Consider the following 21,954-nt stretch of genomic DNA (forward strand, 5'->3'; position numbering starts at 1 on the left):
CGGGTTCATTAGCTCATTGTCAAATAGGATTTCTTTTTCATCCCTCGGGCAGATTGAAAAATGATTACAGAGCACCAAACGAAGGCTCCCAAGTTTCGTCAAATCCGGGTTTGGGACAGCAACATCGATCTCGAAGGGGTGGAAAGTAAGTAGCGAAAAAGTTCTTCATATATCTTAGTCGACTTGCGCTTTTCTGAATTTTTTTCCTTGTCATTCCGCTTCTATTTACTTTCCCTGGATTTCCTCTCCTCTCTCTCTCTGGCCTCCTCTTCCTTCCGTTCTTTTCTCCTCCTCTTCTCCTCTTTGCGCTCCTCTTCCCTCCTCGCCCGTTCTCTCTTCTCCTGCTCGATCCGCTCCACCTCCCGCCTCACCCGCTCTCGCCTCTCCTCCTTGTCTTTCTTGGTGAGGCGGCTAATCATTTTTTCAAAGTAGCTCTCCCTTCTCTCGCCTTCTTTTCCCGACACCTCTGTGGCGAGCCCCTCCGGTTCCTTTCTATCCTCCGCCAACCCGCCGCTCATGTTCTCTCCGCCGTCACTCCTCTCTTCCTTGACGCCGTCTTTCAGCTCCTCATCCACGGAGGTCCCCTGCTTCACTTCTTCCTCCGCCGCGTCACTCGCCACGGGCTGAGTAGCGCTCGCTTCGTCAACTCCCGTGGCGCTCTCTTTCTCCTCTTCCTCCTTCGCGTCACTCCCTTTGCCCTCCAGACTCTCTTCCATCTTGTCACCTTCTTCCTTCGCCTGGTCCTTCCTGTCACTCCCTTCATCCACCTTCTCACTCTCTTGCGCAACATCTTTGGCACTCTCTTCCTCCGCCTCCTGCTTTTGGTCACTCTCTTCGCCCGCTTTCGCCGCCGTGTCATCTTGCCCCTCGACAAAACTCTGGCCGTCCTCTTTGACACTCTCTTCCTTTGTCTCTTCCTTTTGGTCTCTCTCTTCCACGTTAGCACTCTCTTCCACCTCAACTTCCCCCTTAGCATCCTCGGCCACTTCCTTCTCACTCTCCCCGACGTCACTCTCTGCCTCGGCTCGCTTGGCACCTTCCTCGCTCTCTTTGGCGACGCCCGAAGCGCTTTCTTCCTCGTCGCCCTCTTTCGCGTCACTCTCTTTCCCCTCGGTGACACGCTCCTCGTCTACCTCGACACTCTCTTCCTCACCCGCCTCACTCTCTTTCGCATCACCCGCGACGCTTTCCTCCCCTTCAGCCTTCTCGGCGACACTCCCCTCGCCTGCCGCGGAGCTCTCTTCCACCCCGTCTCTGGTCTCCTCCGTGACACTGCCCCCTTCTTCCTTTGCACTCTCTTTCTCACCCTGCTCACTCTCTTTCCTGTCTTCCTCCACATCCGCTTTGCTGTCACTCTCTTTTCCCTCTGCGACACTCCCCTCCCCTGCCTCGGCACTCTCTTCGCGACCCTCCTGTGTTGCGGCACCCTCTTGTCCGCCATTTGTAACATTTGCGTCGTCTTTCTCCCCCTCTTCCACCTGAGCACTCTCTTCACCCCCCTGCTCCTTCGGCTCACTCTCTTCACCCCCCTGCTCCTTCGGCTCACTCTCTTCACCCCCCTCCTCTTTAGGTTCACTCTCTTCCCTCTCCTGCCCCTCACCGAGGCTTTCCTCTGCCTCCGTCTTGTCACCCTGCGTGCCCTCCTCCACTTTGGCAAGGTCTTCTTCACCCTCCTGGTTCGTCTCCTCACCCCGGCTTTCATTTTCTTTCGGCTCCTCCTCGGCACCCGCTTCCCCCGCCTCCCCTTCAGCCGCTTTGCCGTCGTTATTGTCTTGATCATCTTCTCGCCTTTCCTTTTGGTCACTATTTTCCACTTCACCTTTTGACTCATCCACTTCCTCTGCCGCCTTTTCATCTGGGTCACCCTCATCTCCTTCAACGCCTTCCTCCCCGTCGTCCTCTTGATCTTCCTCCTCCGCTTCCTCTTGGTCATCCTCTTCTTCCCCGTCTTCTTCCTGATCCCCTTCCTCCCGGTCACCCTCTTCGTCTCCCTCCTCCTCCTGCCCGTCCTCTCCCTCGCCCTCCTGGTAATCCTCCACCTCGTCGTCGTCGCAGTCTTCCCACTCGTCGTCGTCGCAGTCTTCCCACTCTCCATCCTCACCTTCGTCGTCCTGCTCTCCTTCATTCGCTGCCTCCTCATCGCCCTCCTCGTCATCGTCGCCCTCCTCGTCATTGAAAGATATTTTCAAGTCAGCGCTCTCTTCTTCCTTATCGGTCTCTTCGTCCCCGCAACTCTCCTCTAACTCCTCGCCACTCTCTTGCACTCCCTCAGCGCCCACCTCCATGTCTCCTTCGTCTTTCTCCCCTTCCTCCTCAACATTCCCCCCTTGCTTGTCCTCTTCAGAACCGGCCTCGCACTTGCTGCTGTCGCTCGCTTCTAGCTTGTCATCACCTCCTTCCCTCGCTTTCTCCTGCTGCCTGATTCGCTCGTTTTCCTCATCGTTGGTTCTGTTGTCCCCTTGTTTGAGCTTCGCCCATTCCTCCATCGCTCTGACGGCAATTTCCTGAAGGGACAGTAGAGAGTCAGGCACTTTACCTGTCGTGGTTGACAGAGAATCTCAAACATCGTGGATAGAAAATGTTTACAACCACCTGTTCAGTGAATCATTCATCTGGCCTACAACCTGCAGAACTCAATTTTTTTTTTTTTTTGAAAGATATTTTCAAGAGGGAAGGGAAAATAACTAAGATGCGGTTGCACATGTTTGCACTCTCGTAACTGGGATGTGGGTGTGTTCCGATTCGCCATTCACATTCAAACTCATGTTAATTGATAGTCAACACACCGGCCACCATTTTAAGTGCCTCCGACTAACCCCAAAATAAGGTACATCTCTTTGAGTTTCCTTTATTAGGATTATTATTTTGTCAGAAGCCTGAAGAATTTGTGCTAACACTAATTGGTATTTGGAACTGTTCATAAACTGCCTCCACCATGACTCACCGGAGGAATGGTGTTCTTTTGATAATTCGCATTGTTTACACACCAAAAGTGCCTTGAGTTCATCGGACCATTTTCCTCACATCGGCGAGATATAAAGTGTGTTTTATTTCCTTAAATTAGGGTTCATCTCGCCACTGTGAACGCCAGACAGTTGTGTCACATGTACTGAGCAGCCAGTACTTGCCAGAAATTCCTTCAGTTCCTTCAACGATGCTGTCGACCTCTTTGCAGCCTCACTGGCCAGATTTTTGTCTCGTCTTTTCTTCAGTTTTGATGGGACATCCAGTTCTTGGTCACTTCACTGTTGTGCTATAACTCGATGTCTTTACTGTGCTCCATGCTATATTTAATGGAAATTATTTTGTACCCAGCTCCTGGCTGATACTTTTGAACAATCTCGCTCATGCTGTGGAAGTGCTCTGCACACCTCAAGGCTTATGCTGTAAAATGTGACTCCCAAAAAATGTCAGTAAAAGCCCAGTCGAAAATGTGAACATTATTTGGGGTTAATTGGAGGCACTTAAAATGCCGGCAGGCGTGTGCTGAATCCCATTTAATATGAGTTTGAATGAGAGAGGTTAATTCTCGCTCTAGTCTTTTTTTTCTTCTTTGTTTTTGTCGCTATGACTCGTATAGGTTACTTAAGAGTGGAAAACATTGTGAAATTATTCATCTTGAGCTAATCTATTTTCATTTTAAAGATCCCGCCCCCACACCTTTTTTTGTTTTTAACCATGTTTGATGTCCTTTTATTATGTTTGCAAGATAAATTGTCTTGGAAATACCCAGGATGCCCTTTACAAGCAGTTATTCCAAAACGCTTGGCAGATGAGAGGGATGGCTTTCTCATTAATAATCAATATGTAAATAAGCCTAACTCTGATTGGAGTCCCATTCTCATTAATTTGAATATGGAAAACACATTTGCTCTGATTGATAGAACGCTGCATCTCTGTGTTGTGGTGGCCAAGCGTTCATTGTTTTATTAGCTTTACATTAGATGCGGCCGTGTCGTTGCAGACTTTTTTTGTTTTTTTTTTTACTTGACTGGGTGTTTCCATTAAGTGGGCGGGTACTTGAATACCTCAAACTGATTGGACCGTTTTGCATTTGCATTTTCAACAGCGAGTGCATACCAACAACAAACTGCATAGACCAATTTTTTTGCACAAAAAAAGGATTTTGATGGCATGGGACCTGTACTCTTAAGTACATTAAATAAGAATGCTGTGCTAAAAGTACACATACCACGCGTAGGATCAGGTGCTCAAACTGCTTGATATGGTCAAGAAACTCTTGTCGTTCTTTCAGCAGTTTATCTTTCTCTCGTTTCCAGCTCACCTCCTTTTCAGACATTTCCAATGAGAGAGAGTCTTTGGATGCTTTTAATTTCTCGAGCTCTAAGCTGGTTTTGTACAGTTCGGCCTTGGTTTTCAAGAACATCCTTTCATTGGCCTGCATCCGGTGAGACAGCTCGGCTTTTTCCATCACCAGTATTCGATTGTCCGCCTCCAGATATCTGACTTGGGAGGCGATGCTTTTCTCCCGTTTAACCCAGCGAGTTTGCCACACTTCGTTGAGTTGCACTTGGTATTGCTTCAGATCTAAATTGCACTTGTGTAAGTCGGCGTTGGTTTTCAGTAAAATCCTCTCATTGGCCTCGCGCGTGTTGTATAGTTTGGCATATTCTTCTAACAATTTGATGTAGTCCAACTCCAGGTGCCTCAGGTAGGATGCTACGGTCTCCTCCCTATTCAGCCACTGGGTTTGCCACTCTTCATTGAGCTGGTTGTAGAAATGCTTGAGCTCTTCAAAACACTCAGTCCCCTTAGTCCACAGCTGTCGAAACTTCTCAGTCTGATACTGTAGTAGTTGCACATTTTGCTTTAGGGAGTAATTGTCCGTGGAATCCATTTTCCTCTCCATTTGGTTGGTTCGCTGGCACACTGCTAATAGTCCCCACTTAATTTAAGTTTTGGTTAAGATCCTGGCAGTTGCGGCTCTAGTACATGGTCGTATGACTACGATGATTTGTGGCAATGATATCGGCAGGGCAAAATGACTCTAGCCCACAGTCATGTTTAGCCATGATGACACCCAGAAAAGGGGATATTGCTCTAAATCATAGTCATATGGCTAATAGGCTTTGTGATGACATCATCCTGATGACATCCAGGTTTAATGGCTTGACCCAATGGTCACCTGACTCCTGTACTGTGCTGTATTTGTTTTATTGCTTGAGCAATGTTTCTACATGGAGCAATGGCGACACCTACTGGATCCTTGTTTGATATACAGTATATTTTTTTTATAGTGTGAGAGAGTACTATTGAGCAAATGCCATAAATTCACAATGAATCAACTCCTAGACGTTCAATAACGCCGAATTGAGTGGAAGACGTAAACCCATGTCCCCATGGAGGAATTTATGATTTACCGTGGGAGATGTTCAGAATTTAAACGAGGTCAAGCTTAAACTGCTACGTTTGTGGACGGCGCTCCGTTTTTAGAGCCTTGTTTGTGGACGAGATCTCGTTTTTAACCGCGCTTTTGACAGTGAAATGAACGCCAGGATCTTGTTCCTATACTCTCTAAAGCAGTGTCGAAGCGGAGAGTTTAAGGTAACTTTATGCCATAACATTTTGTGGGGCGTTTAAACTCATATTCCATCGAAGGCATCGCGGAAGCCTTGTGCAATGAGCAGATCGCCCAATTGTCCAATGGCGGAAGACAACAGAGCTGATGTGACCAAATGCTGCGCGTTCATTGGATAACCCGTCGAAGACGTCATGAAACACTCCTCAGTGATTGGTTACTGTCTGGTTATAGCACAGCGCTGTACCTTGAATGTTGTTCCTGTCCTGAGTTGGGAAACCCACGCCAGGTACAGTGTATTTATGGAATAACTAATATTTAATGTTACTAAATTATTAATTCGAGCTCTTGTCATACTTGTGCTTGTGTAACGTGTTCTTTATCGTAATGGGACAAAGTAGAAGATTGTTAATGTTTTCTGAAGCATTGTCATCATGTTTTACAAATACTCAAAATATTAAAATAATTGTGTGTGTTATTTCGATACAAATATTTAGTACATGTGTTAAATAAGCTTGGTTTGATAACGTAATCCTACAGCCTAACGCTTTTGAATGATAAAAATAGAATAGGTTTTAGCTGTTAGTGTAACTGATTTTTATTTGATCAATGAGGTGCTTCACATAAAATTAAATCCACCGTCACAGACAGAGGTGGCCGATTACTCAAAGTTGATACTTGAGGTTTGAAAAGATTAGAAATGATGATTACGTTCCTGTTCTTAAGTAAAAGTTAAAGACTCTGCGATGTACCTACGGTAAGTACAATGGTTTTCTTTTATTTACTGTCAGTTATATAGAACATCAGTTTAATAGTTAGGGTTAATACTAGATACCCACCACTGCATTTAAACATGAACTGTACTTTTACTGTTCATAAACATTTGTAAATACAGGCTCAGCCATGGATCTCGTGTTAAACGTGGCCGACCACTACTTCTTCACGCCGTACGTGTACCCGGCTTCGTGGGCAGAGGATGGCGCCCTGCGGCAGATCCTGAGCCTGCTGGTGGTGACCAACCTCGGGGCGGTGGTCCTCTATTTGGGCCTGGGGGCCCTCAGCTACTACTTCATCTTTGACCATAACCTCATGAAACATCCCCACTTCTTGGAGGTAATTACATCCTAACTTGTTTTTTATCTGATTTGGAAGGGGACCAAGGCCGCTGAGAAATGTGCCTGTTGATATATTATTATTATCATTATTATCTGATTGGCTGGTAGCTATACTTGAAGACCCTGGATAAGGTTCAAACCCTTTCGGAACAGTTTGTCACTAAGATGGTGGTTGACATTTTTTGTACAGCCAGTTACCTTGGAGTAAAATATTAGCTTTAGGTAATTCTAGACTGGACTTCTCGCAGTATAATGGTGGTTTGTCAGTGGGATAATATCGCGCTTGGGAACATACCCAAACCTTCCTTACTCAGGTACAAACAGTTCAGTGAGTAGCCCTCAGGTTCTGCTTTTGTACCCTTCATAGTTGCTGGTGTCAAATGATTGACTTTTATGGACAGAAATTGACACCCACGAAGGTCCATTTCTGATTCTGCACTGTGTCTACGGTGATGATTAAGTACTGCTCGCTTTATAGACATTTCACATTTAAGTTAAAACGGAAATGAACTATTTCCTCCCCCAGAATCAGGTTCGCAGGGAGATCAAATACGCACTGACCTCTCTGCCATGGATCAGCATCCCCACCGTCGCCTTGTTCTTCGCCGAAGTTCGAGGATACAGCAAAGTGTACGACAATGTCCACGACTCTCCGTTGGGTGTGTTCATATTTTGCCCTCCGGGTTCAATCTCTTGATGTCCACCGACACTGACAGCTCTTGTGCCCGTGCAGGTTGGACTGGGCTCTTCCTGAGTATGATCTCTTTCCTGCTTTTCACTGACATGTGCATTTACTGGATTCATCGCTTCTTACATCATAAGCTGATTTATAAGGTGAGGATAATTGCAGCCGCTCCCACTTACCAGTTTTGACGAATAATAGTGCCAAGTTTGATGCTCAGAAATGTTGCAGTGTTGCAAGGGATTGGCATGACAGATTTGTAATGAAAGCATAATGTATGTATTTCACCAGATGGGGGCGCAGTTCATTTTTCCTCAAGGCGGAAGCTGCATAGATAATCAGCAGTTAGCAAATGTGCACCGATCGAGAACATGGCTTCAACTGTCCATCTTAAGTGATTAAATATTTTAACGAATGCCAAAATTGAGGGGGTAATGCTAATGTTTGCGATGATGTATGAATCAGTTCACGCCCATGTGAGTTGTGTGTTTTTAAACCAGGCCGGCCATAAATCTGCAGAGCGTGTCAAAGCTCTTTTGTGTGAACCCGCCACTTTTCACGGAACTTTAGAAATCCTGACATGAAACCGTTTTGCTGACTTGTCTTGAGCACAGCTCTTTCACAAGCCACATCATGTGTGGAAGATCCCCACGCCATTCGCCAGCCACGCCTTCCACCCGGTTGACGGCTTCATGCAGGGGCTCCCCTACCACATCTACCCGTTCCTCTTCCCGCTCCACAAGGTGCTCTACTTGGTCCTCTACGTCTTTGTCAACATCTGGACCATCTCCATCCACGACGGCGACTACCGCGTCCCCAGTGCCATGACGGGTCTCATCAATGGCTCGGCGCATCACACCGACCACCACCTTTTCTTCGACTACAACTACGGCCAGTACTTCACGCTGTGGGACCGCCTGGGGGGCTCCTACCGACACCCTTCAGCCCTCATGGGAAAGGGTCCCCACGACCTGATCCGCAGGCTTCGAGCAGAGGGAAAGTTAGACAGCGGCAAAGTAAATGGACAGAGTGGCATCTCGCGCAAAGAGGAGTAGCAATTGCTTTTTCTGAAGACAATCACAAGAGACAATCAGTAATCCTCTGGAAACCATACAATCATTAAGTTTGCACTTGCTAAATAGGGAGTTGCTGAGCGCGATGTGACCAGTTGTGACTTGGGCTGTTCAGTACCACAGCTTTTTTTCAGGCCGATACAAGTATTCACTCAATGATACCGAGTTCTGATACTTTTAGTTCTTTTGATATATAAAATTTCATTTAGCACAATGACAAAAAAAATTATGAACAAAGACCTTTCTGACACGTGATGATTCACCAATGTAGCAAATTACCGCACCGACTACTACCAAGGAAGACTTTTTCAATGTCAGATTGGGTTTTTTTTAATGCCTGAAGTGTCAGTGGCTAGTATCGACAGCCTCCAGCAGTACCTTATGTCTTGAAATCAGGTCGGCAACGGGCCAAAACTGATACCTAGTGTCCTCTCCCATTCTTATTGTTACCGTTTTGAAGTGGATTTTGGCATAGGAAACAGAACCGAGCAGACGGCAATTTTAATCCTTATGTTATGAAGATGTACTGTGCAAAAGTTTTAGCCCACCACGAGCTGTTCACATGACATCACTGTACAAAGGCTTCAGTTATGCCAGGATGACGCCAAAAACACATTTTAAAACACTGCATTTAGCCTCGTATGACAGACATGTCCACCCGATGTTATGTCATTCGATGAAACTATTATCAGCAGAATGAGTTAAAAAGACTGCATTTTCTTTTCATAAGGTTATTCTTGGCGGAGGTCACTGCTCTTTGTGGTCCTTATAACATTGCAAAAACAACTCTGATGGTGGGCTGAGACGTTTGAACATAATTAATAATAAAAACAAAACAGGCACTTTAGTCCATGTGGTTTATGTTTTGTACTTTAAACGCAATCCAGAAAAAACAAAGTCACACAGCGGCAGCGACTACGTGTGATCAAGTGCACAACAACCAAAAGAGCAGGTGATGGTGCAGCATTAAATCTCAGCAGAAAAACACGGGTGCCCAAAGGAAGGATCGCATGGCCGCTCCCGCCGCCATGCCTGCCAGTAGTCCCATGGCCAGGTGGTCAAACACCCCGTCGAAAGGATCCCTCTGAACAATCACCTGATGGGTGCCTGAGGAGGAAACGGCGATGATAATTGTGTTCATTGGCAAAACTCTGACATTTGATGCTGCATTTCAAGACTGCTTGGAAGTGGGGGGAACTGGAACTTCTGAGGTCTAACCTCAAAGCGTAGTACTAAGTACTAAGTAAGCAGCACGGTTCGAGACCTTGAGGGGTGTGAAAAAGCTCGTCTCAGTCGATGTATCAGTTCAACATACTTCCTTGACACTTTGCCAAGATCCATCAACTAAAATCTCTTGATCTCTTAAGTTCTGACTCTGAACTCATTCAACAGAGGAGACTGTACCTGATCCTGCTCCAGACGTCACATAGATTGTGTGATAGTGGTTGAGCGGTATGGCCTGATAGGAATCATCGTAGGGATTGTAAATGAACGCCTGTGGGTGAGAAAACGCAGTCTCAGGATTATTTTATACGCCCCACTCAAAAAAAAAATAACATGGATCTTACCGGGTTCCTCCTGGTCTCCAGCATGGTCAGTTTCCATGCGCTGAAAGAAGGGAACAGAAACGGGAACACATAATGAACCCTGATGGTGACTTCGCATTGCACTGTTTTCATTCTTCCTCATATTTGGAGCTTCTTGCTGTCCTGTTCAATGACCATTTTGTTGATCTAACATTGCAGAGCCACCACATCCGTCAGTCTAATGGGACGCTAATCGGTGACTGTGGCAGGAACAGGAAGAGTGAGTCTTATGGAACGGTAATTGGCCTTGTCGGCTACCGAGGAACGAGAACCAGAGAAATGTGCGATTCAGTCAGTCTAGCGCAATGCTAACATTTAAAGGGAACTCGCGTTAAGAGTCCACACTGTAAATCCATCGAAGCGAGTTGCTGCTGTTTTGATGAGCAACACAGTTCAAATGAGCAGAGAACTGAGAGGCCTGAAACGTTATTAGATGCGGGTATTGAAAAAGTGGGGGGGTTGCAAAACCCCTACCCCCTATGTGTACAACTCACTAATAATCAATTTGACTAATCGAGCTTTTCTAGATATGAAAAGAAACTGCTAACAACTGGAATCGTAACATTTGTCTTGATAATGTCTCGTGAGTGAAGACATTTCAGTTTCAGAAGTAAAAACGTGCACCCCCCACTTTCTCGGATTTGTGAACCGATCACAATCTTCTTTAAAAAGTGTCATCTTATTACCATATGTATGTACCGTACAAAGCATGGACACCCCTGATCTCAGGGAACTACAGTTAATACATGTTTTCTCTATTTTAGAGAAAGTTTGCTTGTGTTTCGCTAGGTGCTGCTGCTTTGGTTACCAACAGATGTCAAACGGGCTCTGCGGCGAACTCCGCGACACCTACATGGACTCGTCCTCGGTGTTGGCGCACAGGTTCAACGCCGAGCTGTCCTTGAATTGCACAACAATGACGTTCTCCTGGGGGTTCGTCTCGGGAGGCGTCACCCCTACAAGTAAACAACCCGCCCCAAAACATTTTTAGCATCATGCTGCCATGAAGGATGAGGATATGATAATGCTCTACCTCGACATTCTAGGCCGCAGCGAACATCTATGCACGTGAGTTTGAGGTTGACGCGGTGCTCCAGCTCTCGACGGCTGTCGCTTTTGTAGAAGCAAAGACTGCCGTCCACCCAGAGGTCACACCAGTTCAACTTCCAGCGCTTCAGCACAGACGCTAGACAGAAGGAAACACGCTCGATCACTCCAGTAATAAGTAACGCTTGTTCGGTTGACATCGACACCGACTGTACTCACTCTGTCTCCAAAGCCAGCCTGACCTCATGAGTGCCATGTTTGTCACCTCTGGTCCAAATACAGGTTGAGGAACAGGAACAAAACTTTTTTTGTTGGTCTCCTACGATGTAACAGACCGTGTTCCTCTGCTTGTTTAGTTTGCGACAGATTATTCTGTGTCCTGTCACGTCTGACTCACAGGATAATTCTGGATTAGGCGAGCACTTGCTTGGACACCCACCCTCCTCCGCCCTCTTTTCTTCCAATTTCACCTGGATTAATTTTCTCTCTGGACCCACACACAAATTTGGATTGAGACAATTTGGATTAGACAACTGGTCATCTTGATTCTTAAATGTTATTGATTGTGTATCGTTGCCACAAAATACAATCGATAAACTGTGACATAACAGCATAAGGATTAGCCCATTGCGAACCGTCCCTGTGCAGGTCAGTTACATGAGCCTTACCAAGTATGCATGCGGGCCCTGTAACTCAAGATTTCCCTGGCCACAACATTTGGTAAAATAAAAATTATGGGGAAATAATTTCATTTTGATTGACACTGCCAGAGAGATAAACAACAGCAAAGCAACACATAAACACAATAGAGAATGAACATAACAAAAGAGAAGAAAAATATATATACAATGTCTGAAAAAAAAACGTGTCTTTCATATCACCCTTTCAGGGCTGAGAAAACTGTGAGAGTAAATGCAGTTTATTAAATGTATCTTAAATAATAATTAGACAAATTTTTGATTAAAATATATATTATGTACATTGTATTGTATTTGCGCAAGAACGACCTCTTATGTTTTGTTATGAAGTTGCGCAAGAGCCATGCGAGATGAAAACTGTTTAAATTTCGTCATTTCCGTCATACAAAGTAGGCGCGGTTTACCCTGACGCGCCGCCTGTAAATAAATAAAACCTCGTATTTGCATTTCATGAAAACGATGTTTTCAAATTATTATTATCTACATTGTTTGTAAAATACCAACTTTGTAGTTTTATTTCGATTTTACGCGAGAAGGTGATTCGCCATTTAAATGACATCATTTTCAACGCAGGTTTACAGTGAAACTCCGCCAATAAAAAGAAAACACCGTCTTCGATTATTTTAAATAGTTATTTTTTTATTTAATATATGTATGTATATAATCACCTGTACACATCATATTTTTTGGTTTTGTTTCAAATTACGTTTGAAGTCAATAAAACGTCGACATCTCCGGTGAGCGCGGCTTTAGGATGAGACGCTGTCAGTGAAAATAACAACGTATTGAATGTTTTCATATTTAAGTGTATATATTTTCATTTAAGCTTATAAACTTCACTTTCAGTGCGATAACTACGTCTTTTCCCCCAAAATTGCGCGAGGAGGGGCCTGTTCAAATCGAAAGCCATTTAAACTACGTCACTTCCGGCATCCACTGACAGTCCACCAGCGAAAAGAAAACACAAACATAACATAGCGAGTGGCTTCCGGATAGGTTCACGGTGAGTGCAGTAATAATGTCCAGTAAAAATAATCATGTCGCTTTCATAGTACGAGGCTAAGAAGTTGACCTCGTTGAGTCGGACGCTGAGGATGAAGTTATTTCACTCCATGTCACTACGGGATATGTTATTTTCAAGCGCTACACTTGTAACACAGCTCGAGACATTTTATTTCCGTCGTTTGACTGCCTGACAAATTCCATGAGCCACGAGTACTATCTCTTTGCAATGTTTATCAACACAGCACAGACCTTGGTGTTGGATTATCACCCCTTCAAATTGGACTTCTTCCGAACCCCGTTCAAAATTTATCATTTTCAACGTGACCTTGATCTCTCTCGAGTGTATTCGACGACGGGAGCAAGATTTCGGCTTTTTTCTCAAACGCTATGACTCGTTCTACATTTCGGCATAAACAGCGACTTTGAAAATACATGTAATTGTAAAATAATTGTCTTTACGTATTTGTTGTGAAAAACAGGCGGTCCTCGGTTTACGACAGCGTCGACGTAACCCGAGTGTGTACGTGTGTCGAGCCTGCGTTCGTCGTTCATTAACCTACAATATCCCAGTGATAAGTCATAATTAAAAAGAATATTTGTATTAATAGGGAATTTTTTAAATTAATATTTGTGTGAAAAACTATTCTGGACAACAAACGAAACAATAAAGGGGGAAAAAATCCACAGACGTAACTGAAGCATACCTTATCTGCCGTGACATGTTCTAATGTGGCGCTTCCGTAGCTTTGAAATGTCAGATTCCCACTCATTACTTGGGTAAAAAAAAATAATTATCGGCCGCAGTAATAAAACAAAGGAATAACAGAGACGGTGGTAACTGAGCGTGCCTTCTAGTGCCGTCTGACAACATATTCTTAGGCTGCTGTGCAAACTAGTTTGCATTCCTTTTTTTAACTCCAAGATGTCATAATTACGGTAAATATTTGTATGAAAAAACATTCTCAAGTATGCAAATAAAATCAAAAACAGGAAAAACGGGAGTAGGTGAGTGCGTCTTGTGCTGCGCAGCGATTACACTGTCGTCCATCACAAACCGAACTGTAGTCCAGTATACACACAAGGGTCGCGGGGCATGCTGGAGCCTATCCTAGCTGTCTTCGGGCTGCAGGCGGGGTACACCCTGAACCGGTTGCCAGCCAATCGCCGGACATCAATGTAAACACTTACACTTAAGCACTGCCGTCACTGAGCGTGCCTTCATATGCCATGTGAAGATGTCTTCTAAAGCAAGTGGTTTCAGTGCAAGGTCGCCGTCTTGTGGCCTTTATATGCAATTACAACCCCTCGAGTCATATTATAGTTGAACTTGAAGATCATCTCTTGTACGTATTTTCCCATTCTCAGCTCTCATTCGCTGCTGTTTTTCTTCATTTTTGCGTGTCTCTTCTCAGCAGGGGCATGTGATCGGACGCGCTGTTGAAAAGCGGCTCTGCCCACATCAAAGGTAATGTTTGGTGGATCTGTGAGAAACTCTTCCAACAGGAACATCAAACTAGAGCTATTCTGGCAAGAGGAGATGATTTGTCTGAAACCGATAGTCCTGATCAGGGTGGATTAGAGAGAGGGACTGTCCACATCCGGACAGACACAAAGAATTAGTTTGAGTGATGTCATCGCACTGTCACTGATTGTCTGATGATTAATGCCAAAATTGAAACAAACTACATCACAAACAAAGATTGTGGAGTTGTTATGCAAGAGTCCTGAAACTCCTGGAAAAGTGCGTAAAATGTCTTTGCCTACTTGGAGGCTGCAAATGGACAAGTAGCCCGTGGAGGGTCATCTGGTGGCGTCAGCGCAGCCCGCTCATGTCGCTTCATGTTACGATTTGCTTGTCACTCATGCCATCACGCCTATGAGCTATTTTTAGAGCCCACGTGAGCTCGCTTCTGTATGCTACAAGGTGGCCCTCTCAAAGGCCCCTAAAGTAATATGAGCTACATCACCGATCGCATGGATGTTCAAATGAAGTTTTCCCCAGAGGAAATAAATGGAAATCAAAATCATCACTTTTGTTCCTGAGCTGTCATGCAATTGTAAAAAAGAAGTTGAACCATTACAACGCTCTTAAATGAGGTATCATGGATAATGAGAGTCACCCTTTTTTAGGGCAAAGACAATGGATCAGTCCTACGATGAAGAGGAGGCTCGCACCTTTGTGCAGGTCATCAGCGACAAGTACAACACGGAGAACTTCCCGTACGGCCAAGGCGTGGGCGTTGTGGTGCTGCCCTCGCCCCCTGGGTCACCCACCAAAGGTCAGCGGCGGTTGCCGGTATGATTCGCTGGTTGTATTTATCCTATTGCCGGCATTCCTCGTCCGCAGGTCGCCTGTTCTTACCCAGCGTGCTAGTTTTGAACGACTGCGGCATCAAAAAGGCGGGCGACAAGTCCAACATCGCCGCTTTCTGCGCCCATGTGGTCGAGCTGGACCTGTCCTACAATGAGATCCACGACTGGGCCGAGGTGGGCAAAACTACTACTTAGCCAAGGACATTTATTTTGAGCGACACTTCCTGATCTAGTTTTTCTTCCACACACATGTAAAAGTAAAATTTAAAATCCCAACATGTGACATAGTAGAACATAAATTCGAAAATCATTCTATTTCTATATTTAATCTCCTCAATTCAGTCTCACTTTAAGTGCCTTATTTTATTTTTTTAATATGCTTCTTTTTTGAAACATGACGGGTTTGCCAGATCTGTGCCATCGTTTCCAACGTCCCTCGCCTAAACTTCCTCAACCTGAGCATGAACCCGCTAAGCGGCGCCACGCTGGAGCCGTGCATGGCCGAGGTGTTCGCCCGGGTGCGGCGGCTCGTCCTCATCAACACGCACGTCAGCTGGGAAACCGTGCACGCGCTCACGCAAAACACGCCCGAGTAAGTGGAACGACCGTGACCATATCATAGATTTACCGAAAGCAAAACCTGTTTACCATTTGTGCTCCCGATTTGTCCTCAGGCTGGTGGAGCTCTTCCTTTGCCTGAACGACTACCACGTCGTGTCCCAGTCCTGCACGTCCTGCCCCTCCCTGCGACTGCTGCAGATCACCGACAACCACCTGCGCGACTGGGCGGAAGTGCGCAAATTCGGACAGATGTACCCCAGCCTCAGCGAACTGGTGCTGGCCAACAACAACGTGGAGTGCGTGGGCGACACCCGGGAAGCGCTGCAGCGCCTCTTCCCCAACTTACGCTGCATCAACCTCAACAACTCAGGTCAGGGGAGATGTGCAATTTTTCTTCCTCAATATTGTGATTGCGATTTTTATGTAGGATTATTTTTCATGGTCCTCTTCCGATACAAACCAGTCAAAATCACCATGCTGTTCTGTCCCGCAGGACTGAGCAAGTGGGAGGACATCGAGAGGCTGAATTTCCTCCCCAAGCTCCGAGAACTGAAAGTGATGGGGATTCCGCTGTTGCAGCCATACAGCACACAAGAGCGCCGCAGCCTCCTTTTAGCACAGTAAGGCCGAAAACATGCAGTGCACCCCCGGGAACTCGTACACTGTGTGTTCCAGCCCTTGGATTTATGCAGAAGTTCTGCGCTGAAGGAGACATACCCGTTTTTTTTCCAATTTCAAACACTTCTTCATGTGTGTGAATGTCATGTCTGTTGCACGCGTTAGTCAAATTACTCCAAGGATAATAAATTATTTGTTATTATTAGTAGTAGTCGTCGTATTTAGTAGCGTGTGCGCGTGCAAATTATGTGTGGACATGATGTCATGGCTTCTACTTCTAAATTTAAATATTTGCCATGATCTTTTCTCTCCTGGTGACACTCTTTGTAGTAGATTTGATGTGTCAGAAGTCTGCGATTTCCACATTCCATTGGTACACGGTGATGTCATCCAAAAGAAAACCAAAAGCCTGCCATCTGCTGGCCATAGATGGGACTCTCGTTGACAATATTTCATGTCAATGTGGACTTCAAGGGAGATCAGATGATCGTGATGCCTCTTTCGAAAGTTGAGTTGTCTTTGGGGATACATTGAAAGTTTTGGTGGATTTCTAAGTTGTTCTTGAGTTTCTCGAGTTTCTGTACGGAAAAGGGGCTGTTACGCGCAGTGTTGTAAACTGTCGTATCTTCATGTTCTAATTGCTAAGTTACTGCCTTCGTCCCCAGGCTGCCAAATGTCTTGGTGCTGAATGGGGGTGCGGTGTCCGAAAACGACAGGGAAGCTGCTGAGAGGGTCTTCATCCGATACTACCAGGACTGTCCGGAGCAGGAGCGCCCGCACAGGTGTGGAAAGCACATCATAACTGTTAGCGCTTCAGAGAAGGCAACGTAACAACCTCAGAAAGTTAACATAATGAGCAAGCCATGCCCGATGTACTCTGCAATTACATATGTGAAGGTAAAAAACAAACAAACAGTAAAAACAAGGTTAATTTAGTGAGCAAATGGGTCGTCCCTAACTAGGAGTGGGAACAGGAGGGTGGCTGGGACTAACCTTTGGTTTGGGGAGGGGACAATGCCTCCACTCTCTCCCTGCTCAATGACTTCTTTGTACTGGGAATTCTCTTATTGGAAAACGGATATACACAAGTCGATTTTTTTTTCTTCACTATATGAATTTTAAATACATGCTCAGTTTGAAAACCTCAATGGAGTAGATCTTTTTTTTTTGTCACAGTAGATCATGACAGTGGAATTTGCGGGCAGACGGTCTCGTGCCGCTGGATCAATTATGGAATTAAATCTGGAGCACAGTACCATCGCATGGTACAGAGCCAATGAATTAGACCACTTAGCAACCATGTTGCCCAGACAACGCAAAACATTTGCTTATTTCTCAGGAAACTGAAGTCAAATTTAACCGCCACGCTGTCACCGTCGAATGCAAAGCGAGAGTCTCCAAAGTGTGTCACGGTTTTGCTTTTAACTGGAAAAACTTGCCAGAAGTATTTCCATCAGGCTGTGGGTCCAGCCAAACACCCCCAAATTTGTTGATTCCTGTTTTTTTTTTTTTTTAGAAGTTGACTTTATCTGTTCAGCAGTGCTTGAATGTCTTGTGTGACATTGCAAGGCATTGAGAAACAGGCGTAGCTTGAAAAAAGCCCGGCGAGCTGTACAGGAAGGATTAGTTGCAAGAGGAGTGACCAGACTGAAAATGAAATGCGAGTCTCCATCGGAGTAAGTCGAGGGACTGAAAAGGGGACTGAAAGGAGACAGGACCTTACAGCAAAGACGGAATACTTTGGAGTGTTCCAGTGAGAGATAAGAAGGGGCCGCGAGGTTGACATTTTTAACCTTTGACACCAATTCAACGCTAACAAACAAGCTAATTGATCCATCGCAGGAAAAAACAATGGATTCTGTCTTCACCCTTAGAGGAGACAAAATCTGCAGTCAATTCGCAAATCAAAACTGTTCCCACGTGTCTTAATGCTTGCGTCACTTGAGTCAAAAGAGCCCAGGGATCAGGAATTAGTCTGATCTGGGCGGGTGCTGCTCTGACGGAGGCGGAGATGAATAGAAATAGTGTTGCGTGTTGAGAGTTAACCTTTCCCTAATTGACGTGAGAATTTATGAACCCTTTCAGGGGCAGCGGTCACCACAGTGGACAGCTTATCATGTTACGGGTTATCATTATTGGTGCATGAAAGGGTTAATATGACTAGCATGTTCACATAAATCAATTATCATGAATGTATAAAGCCGGTAGCCAACCGAACTAATTAGTCGGCAGGATGTCGCTTTTTCTACTTGGAAAATGTCAAGCCCTGTCTGATTTCCACAGGTACAGCGAGCTGGTATCCAAGTACGGCCAACTGGCGCCATTGGCCGACGTGGACCTGAGCCCCCGCTGCACAATGGTGGACGTGCGCTGGGGCGACAGGGTGGAGGCGGTCAGCCTCCGCCTGGAGCAGACGGTGGGCGAACTGAAGAAGCAGCTGAGGGCGCTTCTCCAGCTGCCCAGCAACGGGGTCCGGCTCTTCTACATCAACCGGGAAATGTCTGCGGTCTTCGGACCGGAGGAATTGAAGTGCGGCTTCCGGGCCCTCCACTCGTACAGCATTCGAGATGGAGACGAGATCCTCATAGTCCCCAAGGTGAAAAGCCGCTGTAGCTCCTCACATCTCTGAGGTAGGACTCTTGGATATTTTGTTTTGGGTTTTTTTGGGTGGGGTTCCACAGGACTCGCTGAACACTTAACTGGATTAGCTTTGACTTGAATTTGTCATTTTATGCAACAAAATGTTGGGGCTGGGTTGCACCGTGTTTACCAAAAACTGCTGAGGCCTTGCGAGTTTTGGTTGCTTTGCCTCAATGAAAGCGGTTTCGATCATCGATATTCGCGCACTAACCGGGATAAAAGATGGAGGCAGGCAGGGCTACCAGAAAGTTGCTTGTAATTTTGGCTCAGATGGCTGTTCGACTTGTTTACTGCAAAAGTGTTTTTGCTCAGGTGCGTACAATTTCGATATGTCATTCTTAAAAGCTACTGATTGCAAAAGAGTCCACCTCGTTTATGCTGAAGTGATTGCAGCCACTTGATCAAACAATTACGACAATTTTTTTTTTTCGCCCCCGAATTGAGCATCCTTGCCTTCCTGCAGAGTCCCTCCCAGACTTGATGGTAACCAAACACCCGTTGTAGTGTCAGGTCACTTCCTCTGTATCTACCGGGCTGGCTCGCCAGCGGGTTGGCGGGAGGGGCGTCGACCACCCGTCGGACTGAATGCCACCGTTCTTCCATCACCCCGCACAAACCTGACACCTCCAGTGTCCGCTCTTTCACAGGATGCGGGGTCCCGACCTCTCCCACTGGCTCACGTTGGCCTTCCAAATCAAAAGACAGAAAATGGAATACCCACCAACATGCGGGAAATTCGATTCTTAAGACCAGAACCTTTCTGGCAAACTTGCGTCATATTTCTGCGAGGAGCTTCTTGGTGTTTTGGTGTATTTGTACGGACAACACACTCGTCTCGCACAAAAAGTTCACGTTACCTCGACTTTTGAATATGTCCCGAGATGGCAGGAAACTGAAAATCTGGGTGAGGTTTGGTGGACATTATTGGCTGGCATTTGGTGAACACTACTGTGGGTTGTAACGTGAATTGTTTGCCATACGGTGTTGGTTGTTTGTTTGTTTGTTTTTTATATATGCTGATAATTGCTTTTAATTGTGTATAAAATGTGACGCTCAACACTGTGCACATGAGAATTTATTACAATTTTGTACAAATCTTAATTTGTACTCGTGCTTGAATTATCGCCCAGAAACATACACACACACACGCACACGCACACGCACACGCATTTGAAATATATTTGTCATATTGGGCCTTTTCACTGAATTACTTTCCGATCCGTTCTGAAATGTTAACAAAAAGTCACTTTGTTTACCTTTGAAATTTTTACTACGGTAAATTTTCACAAGAACAAGTTACACCCTCACTTAAGCAAGATTTCAAATATAAGTCGCCAACGTGTAATGGTTTCACTTGTGCTATGCCGGTGTATTAATTTATATTTTTGGGATCCTTGTTGTCAGCGGTGACTTCATTTTTGTGTGTTCCATTTCTCAGTCATGATCATGATGCCATTTTCACAGCTCGATGTATAATTTAGCTTTGGCTTCTCTTGAAGAAATAAATTCTGAACCGATCCTAGACCCATGGTTTTTTGTTTTGTTTTGTTGTTTTTTTTTTCATCTTTGGGACAAACTGACGTAGAGTTCCGGAGATATTTCAGGTGCTCGCCCCATTAAGAAAACGCTCAGGTCTTCAGATTTTGGCCATTTCTATTATCTTCGAGTCTGGTCGAAGACTTGTGGCAAATATGTTGGCTGCTAAGGTGCATTATGAAGTGGGAGGGAATGCGGTGGTGTGGGGAGAGATTCAACTGAGCATATTGTGCGCTTCAAAGAAAGGAATCGTTGGGATGGGGGGGGGGGGCAGGAAGGTTTGAGTTTCTGGAAGAAAACTCAGTGCGTCTTGAATGAGAGCACTAAAAGGCCAAGGGCAAGGGGAACGGCCGGGGATCAGGGTGGCCCCATTCCTCAATCCCTGGATTGGGTGACACCAGCGGGGGTATCCAGTCCTGGACCTGCTTTGTCAAGGTCAGGCTTGATGGGTTCCCCAGAAGATGTGATGCTGCGTATACCTTCACCGGGACTGCATCGGGTAACCAGTTGAAAGTAAGCCCTCGAGCCTCTGTTGGTTGTCAACTATAAATAGAAACCGTTTCGACTTCAGCCAGTGGTATCTTCCCATCTGTCCCAAGTTGTTGTTGAATTTGCTCAGTTTTACTTTAAGTGGTTGCACTTAATTAAATAACTTGTCTGGATCCAGATACATATTTTTTAAGTAATGTATAGTGTACTTATAATATTTTATTCTTTTCTTTAGTGTCATGGCGGCGTGGCTCTTATCACAGTTTGAATTTGACTTTCAGGAATAAGTGGCAATAAAACAGGCCAAAATCCACATTTCAGGAATTGAGGCATGGCAAGAGTGCTGAAATGAGTGTTCAGTAAAGATAATGTTAAATGTTTCTGCAAGTGGCAGGTCAAATTTCTGCTGGCAAAGCATTCCAGAGTATTCGAGCCAATATAGAGAATGCTGTCCAACCTCCCGACTTCTTTTTTAGCTCTCGACATCACCAGAAGACCAGCATGTTGTCAGGCAAAGGCTTGGGAAGGAATTTAAGCTAAGGCTGACGCCAAATTTGAGACCAAACATGGCAACCAGCATGGAGTAAAACCAGACAAAGTGGAAAAGGGACCAAAGATGGCCGTCTACCTCCATTTCGGCTCTGATCCTACCTCCAAAGTCGTTAAATTGCCAGTTCTGCATCAGTGCCCCCTCCCCCCCAAAAAAAAACAGCACTTTCTCCGTGTCTGTTTTTTTTTTTTTTTTAAACCAATTGTTGCATCAATGAATAGTAACTTTACCGTGAGGTCCTATCACGACACTTGCATCTTTTCTACCGTATTCACACACACACACACAACACCTTTCCTAAAACACTAATCCAAGTCAAGAACCTCTCCTCGGACACCCGGTCATCGGTAACTCTTGATATCCTCTGCCTTTGTGTGCTTCCGCTTTTCACCGATGAGTATGCGTCCATTTATGCCCCGTCTTGAGTGGGGTTCATAAAAGAAGCCTCAGCTAAGGGAGCATCGGTGTGTCTTAATGGTAGCACAGGTCCTGGCCTCACTCC

At 45.4% G+C, this 21,954-nt stretch overlaps 4 protein-coding genes across 7 annotated transcripts; 2 read left to right on the forward strand and 2 right to left on the reverse strand.

Moving 5' to 3' along the window:
* Window positions 1-367: 367 nt before the first annotated feature.
* On the reverse strand, window positions 368-5,658 carry LOC109515610 (spore wall protein 2-like). The gene is made up of 3 exons (XM_019869499.1): window positions 4,193-5,658; window positions 508-2,504; window positions 368-398 (listed from the first exon to the last, which is right to left on the reverse strand). The coding sequence occupies exons 1-3, from the start codon at window positions 4,868-4,870 to the stop codon at window positions 368-370; spliced, it is 2,706 nt and encodes a 901-aa protein (XP_019725058.1). The 5' UTR covers window positions 4,871-5,658.
* A 102-nt stretch (window positions 5,659-5,760) lies between these two features.
* sc5d (sterol-C5-desaturase) lies at window positions 5,761-9,256 on the forward strand. Its single transcript, XM_019869656.1, has 5 exons — window positions 5,761-5,828; window positions 6,435-6,652; window positions 7,181-7,313; window positions 7,388-7,488; window positions 7,951-9,256. Exons 2-5 carry the CDS (start codon window positions 6,443-6,445, stop codon window positions 8,389-8,391), a joined length of 885 nt encoding a protein of 294 aa, XP_019725215.1. The 5' UTR covers window positions 5,761-5,828; window positions 6,435-6,442; the 3' UTR covers window positions 8,392-9,256.
* plekhb1 (pleckstrin homology domain containing B1) lies at window positions 9,130-12,172 on the reverse strand. 2 transcript variants are annotated; one of them, XM_019869658.1, is made up of 6 exons: window positions 11,262-12,170; window positions 11,029-11,181; window positions 10,849-10,951; window positions 9,978-10,017; window positions 9,814-9,904; window positions 9,130-9,516 (listed from the first exon to the last, which is right to left on the reverse strand). In XM_019869658.1, the coding sequence occupies exons 1-6, from the start codon at window positions 11,296-11,298 to the stop codon at window positions 9,383-9,385; spliced, it is 558 nt and encodes a 185-aa protein (XP_019725217.1). In that variant the 5' UTR covers window positions 11,299-12,170; the 3' UTR covers window positions 9,130-9,382. The 2 variants fall into 2 exon arrangements, with proteins under 2 accessions (XP_019725217.1, XP_019725216.1); XM_019869657.1 differs by having other exon boundaries at window positions 11,029-12,172.
* Window positions 12,173-12,660: 488 nt separating this feature from the next.
* On the forward strand, window positions 12,661-20,401 carry tbcelb (tubulin folding cofactor E-like b). Of its 3 annotated transcripts, none has more exons than XM_019869614.1 (10): window positions 12,661-12,743; window positions 14,158-14,210; window positions 14,876-15,024; window positions 15,093-15,232; window positions 15,469-15,650; window positions 15,733-15,989; window positions 16,113-16,239; window positions 16,903-17,019; window positions 18,521-18,867; window positions 19,341-20,401. In XM_019869614.1, the coding sequence occupies exons 3-9, from the start codon at window positions 14,886-14,888 to the stop codon at window positions 18,864-18,866; spliced, it is 1,308 nt and encodes a 435-aa protein (XP_019725173.1). In that variant the 5' UTR covers window positions 12,661-12,743; window positions 14,158-14,210; window positions 14,876-14,885; the 3' UTR covers window position 18,867; window positions 19,341-20,401. The 3 variants fall into 3 exon arrangements, with proteins under 3 accessions (XP_019725173.1, XP_019725174.1, XP_019725172.1); XM_019869615.1 differs by having other exon boundaries at window positions 18,521-18,833; XM_019869613.1 differs by having other exon boundaries at window positions 18,521-20,399.
* The last annotated feature ends 1,553 nt before the right edge of the window (window positions 20,402-21,954 follow it).

Source organism: Hippocampus comes, unplaced genomic scaffold (assembly GCF_001891065.2).
Source record: "Hippocampus comes isolate QL1 unplaced genomic scaffold, H_comes_QL1_v1.1 scaffold109, whole genome shotgun sequence".
Classification (NCBI taxonomy): Eukaryota; Metazoa; Chordata; class Actinopteri; order Syngnathiformes; family Syngnathidae; genus Hippocampus; species Hippocampus comes.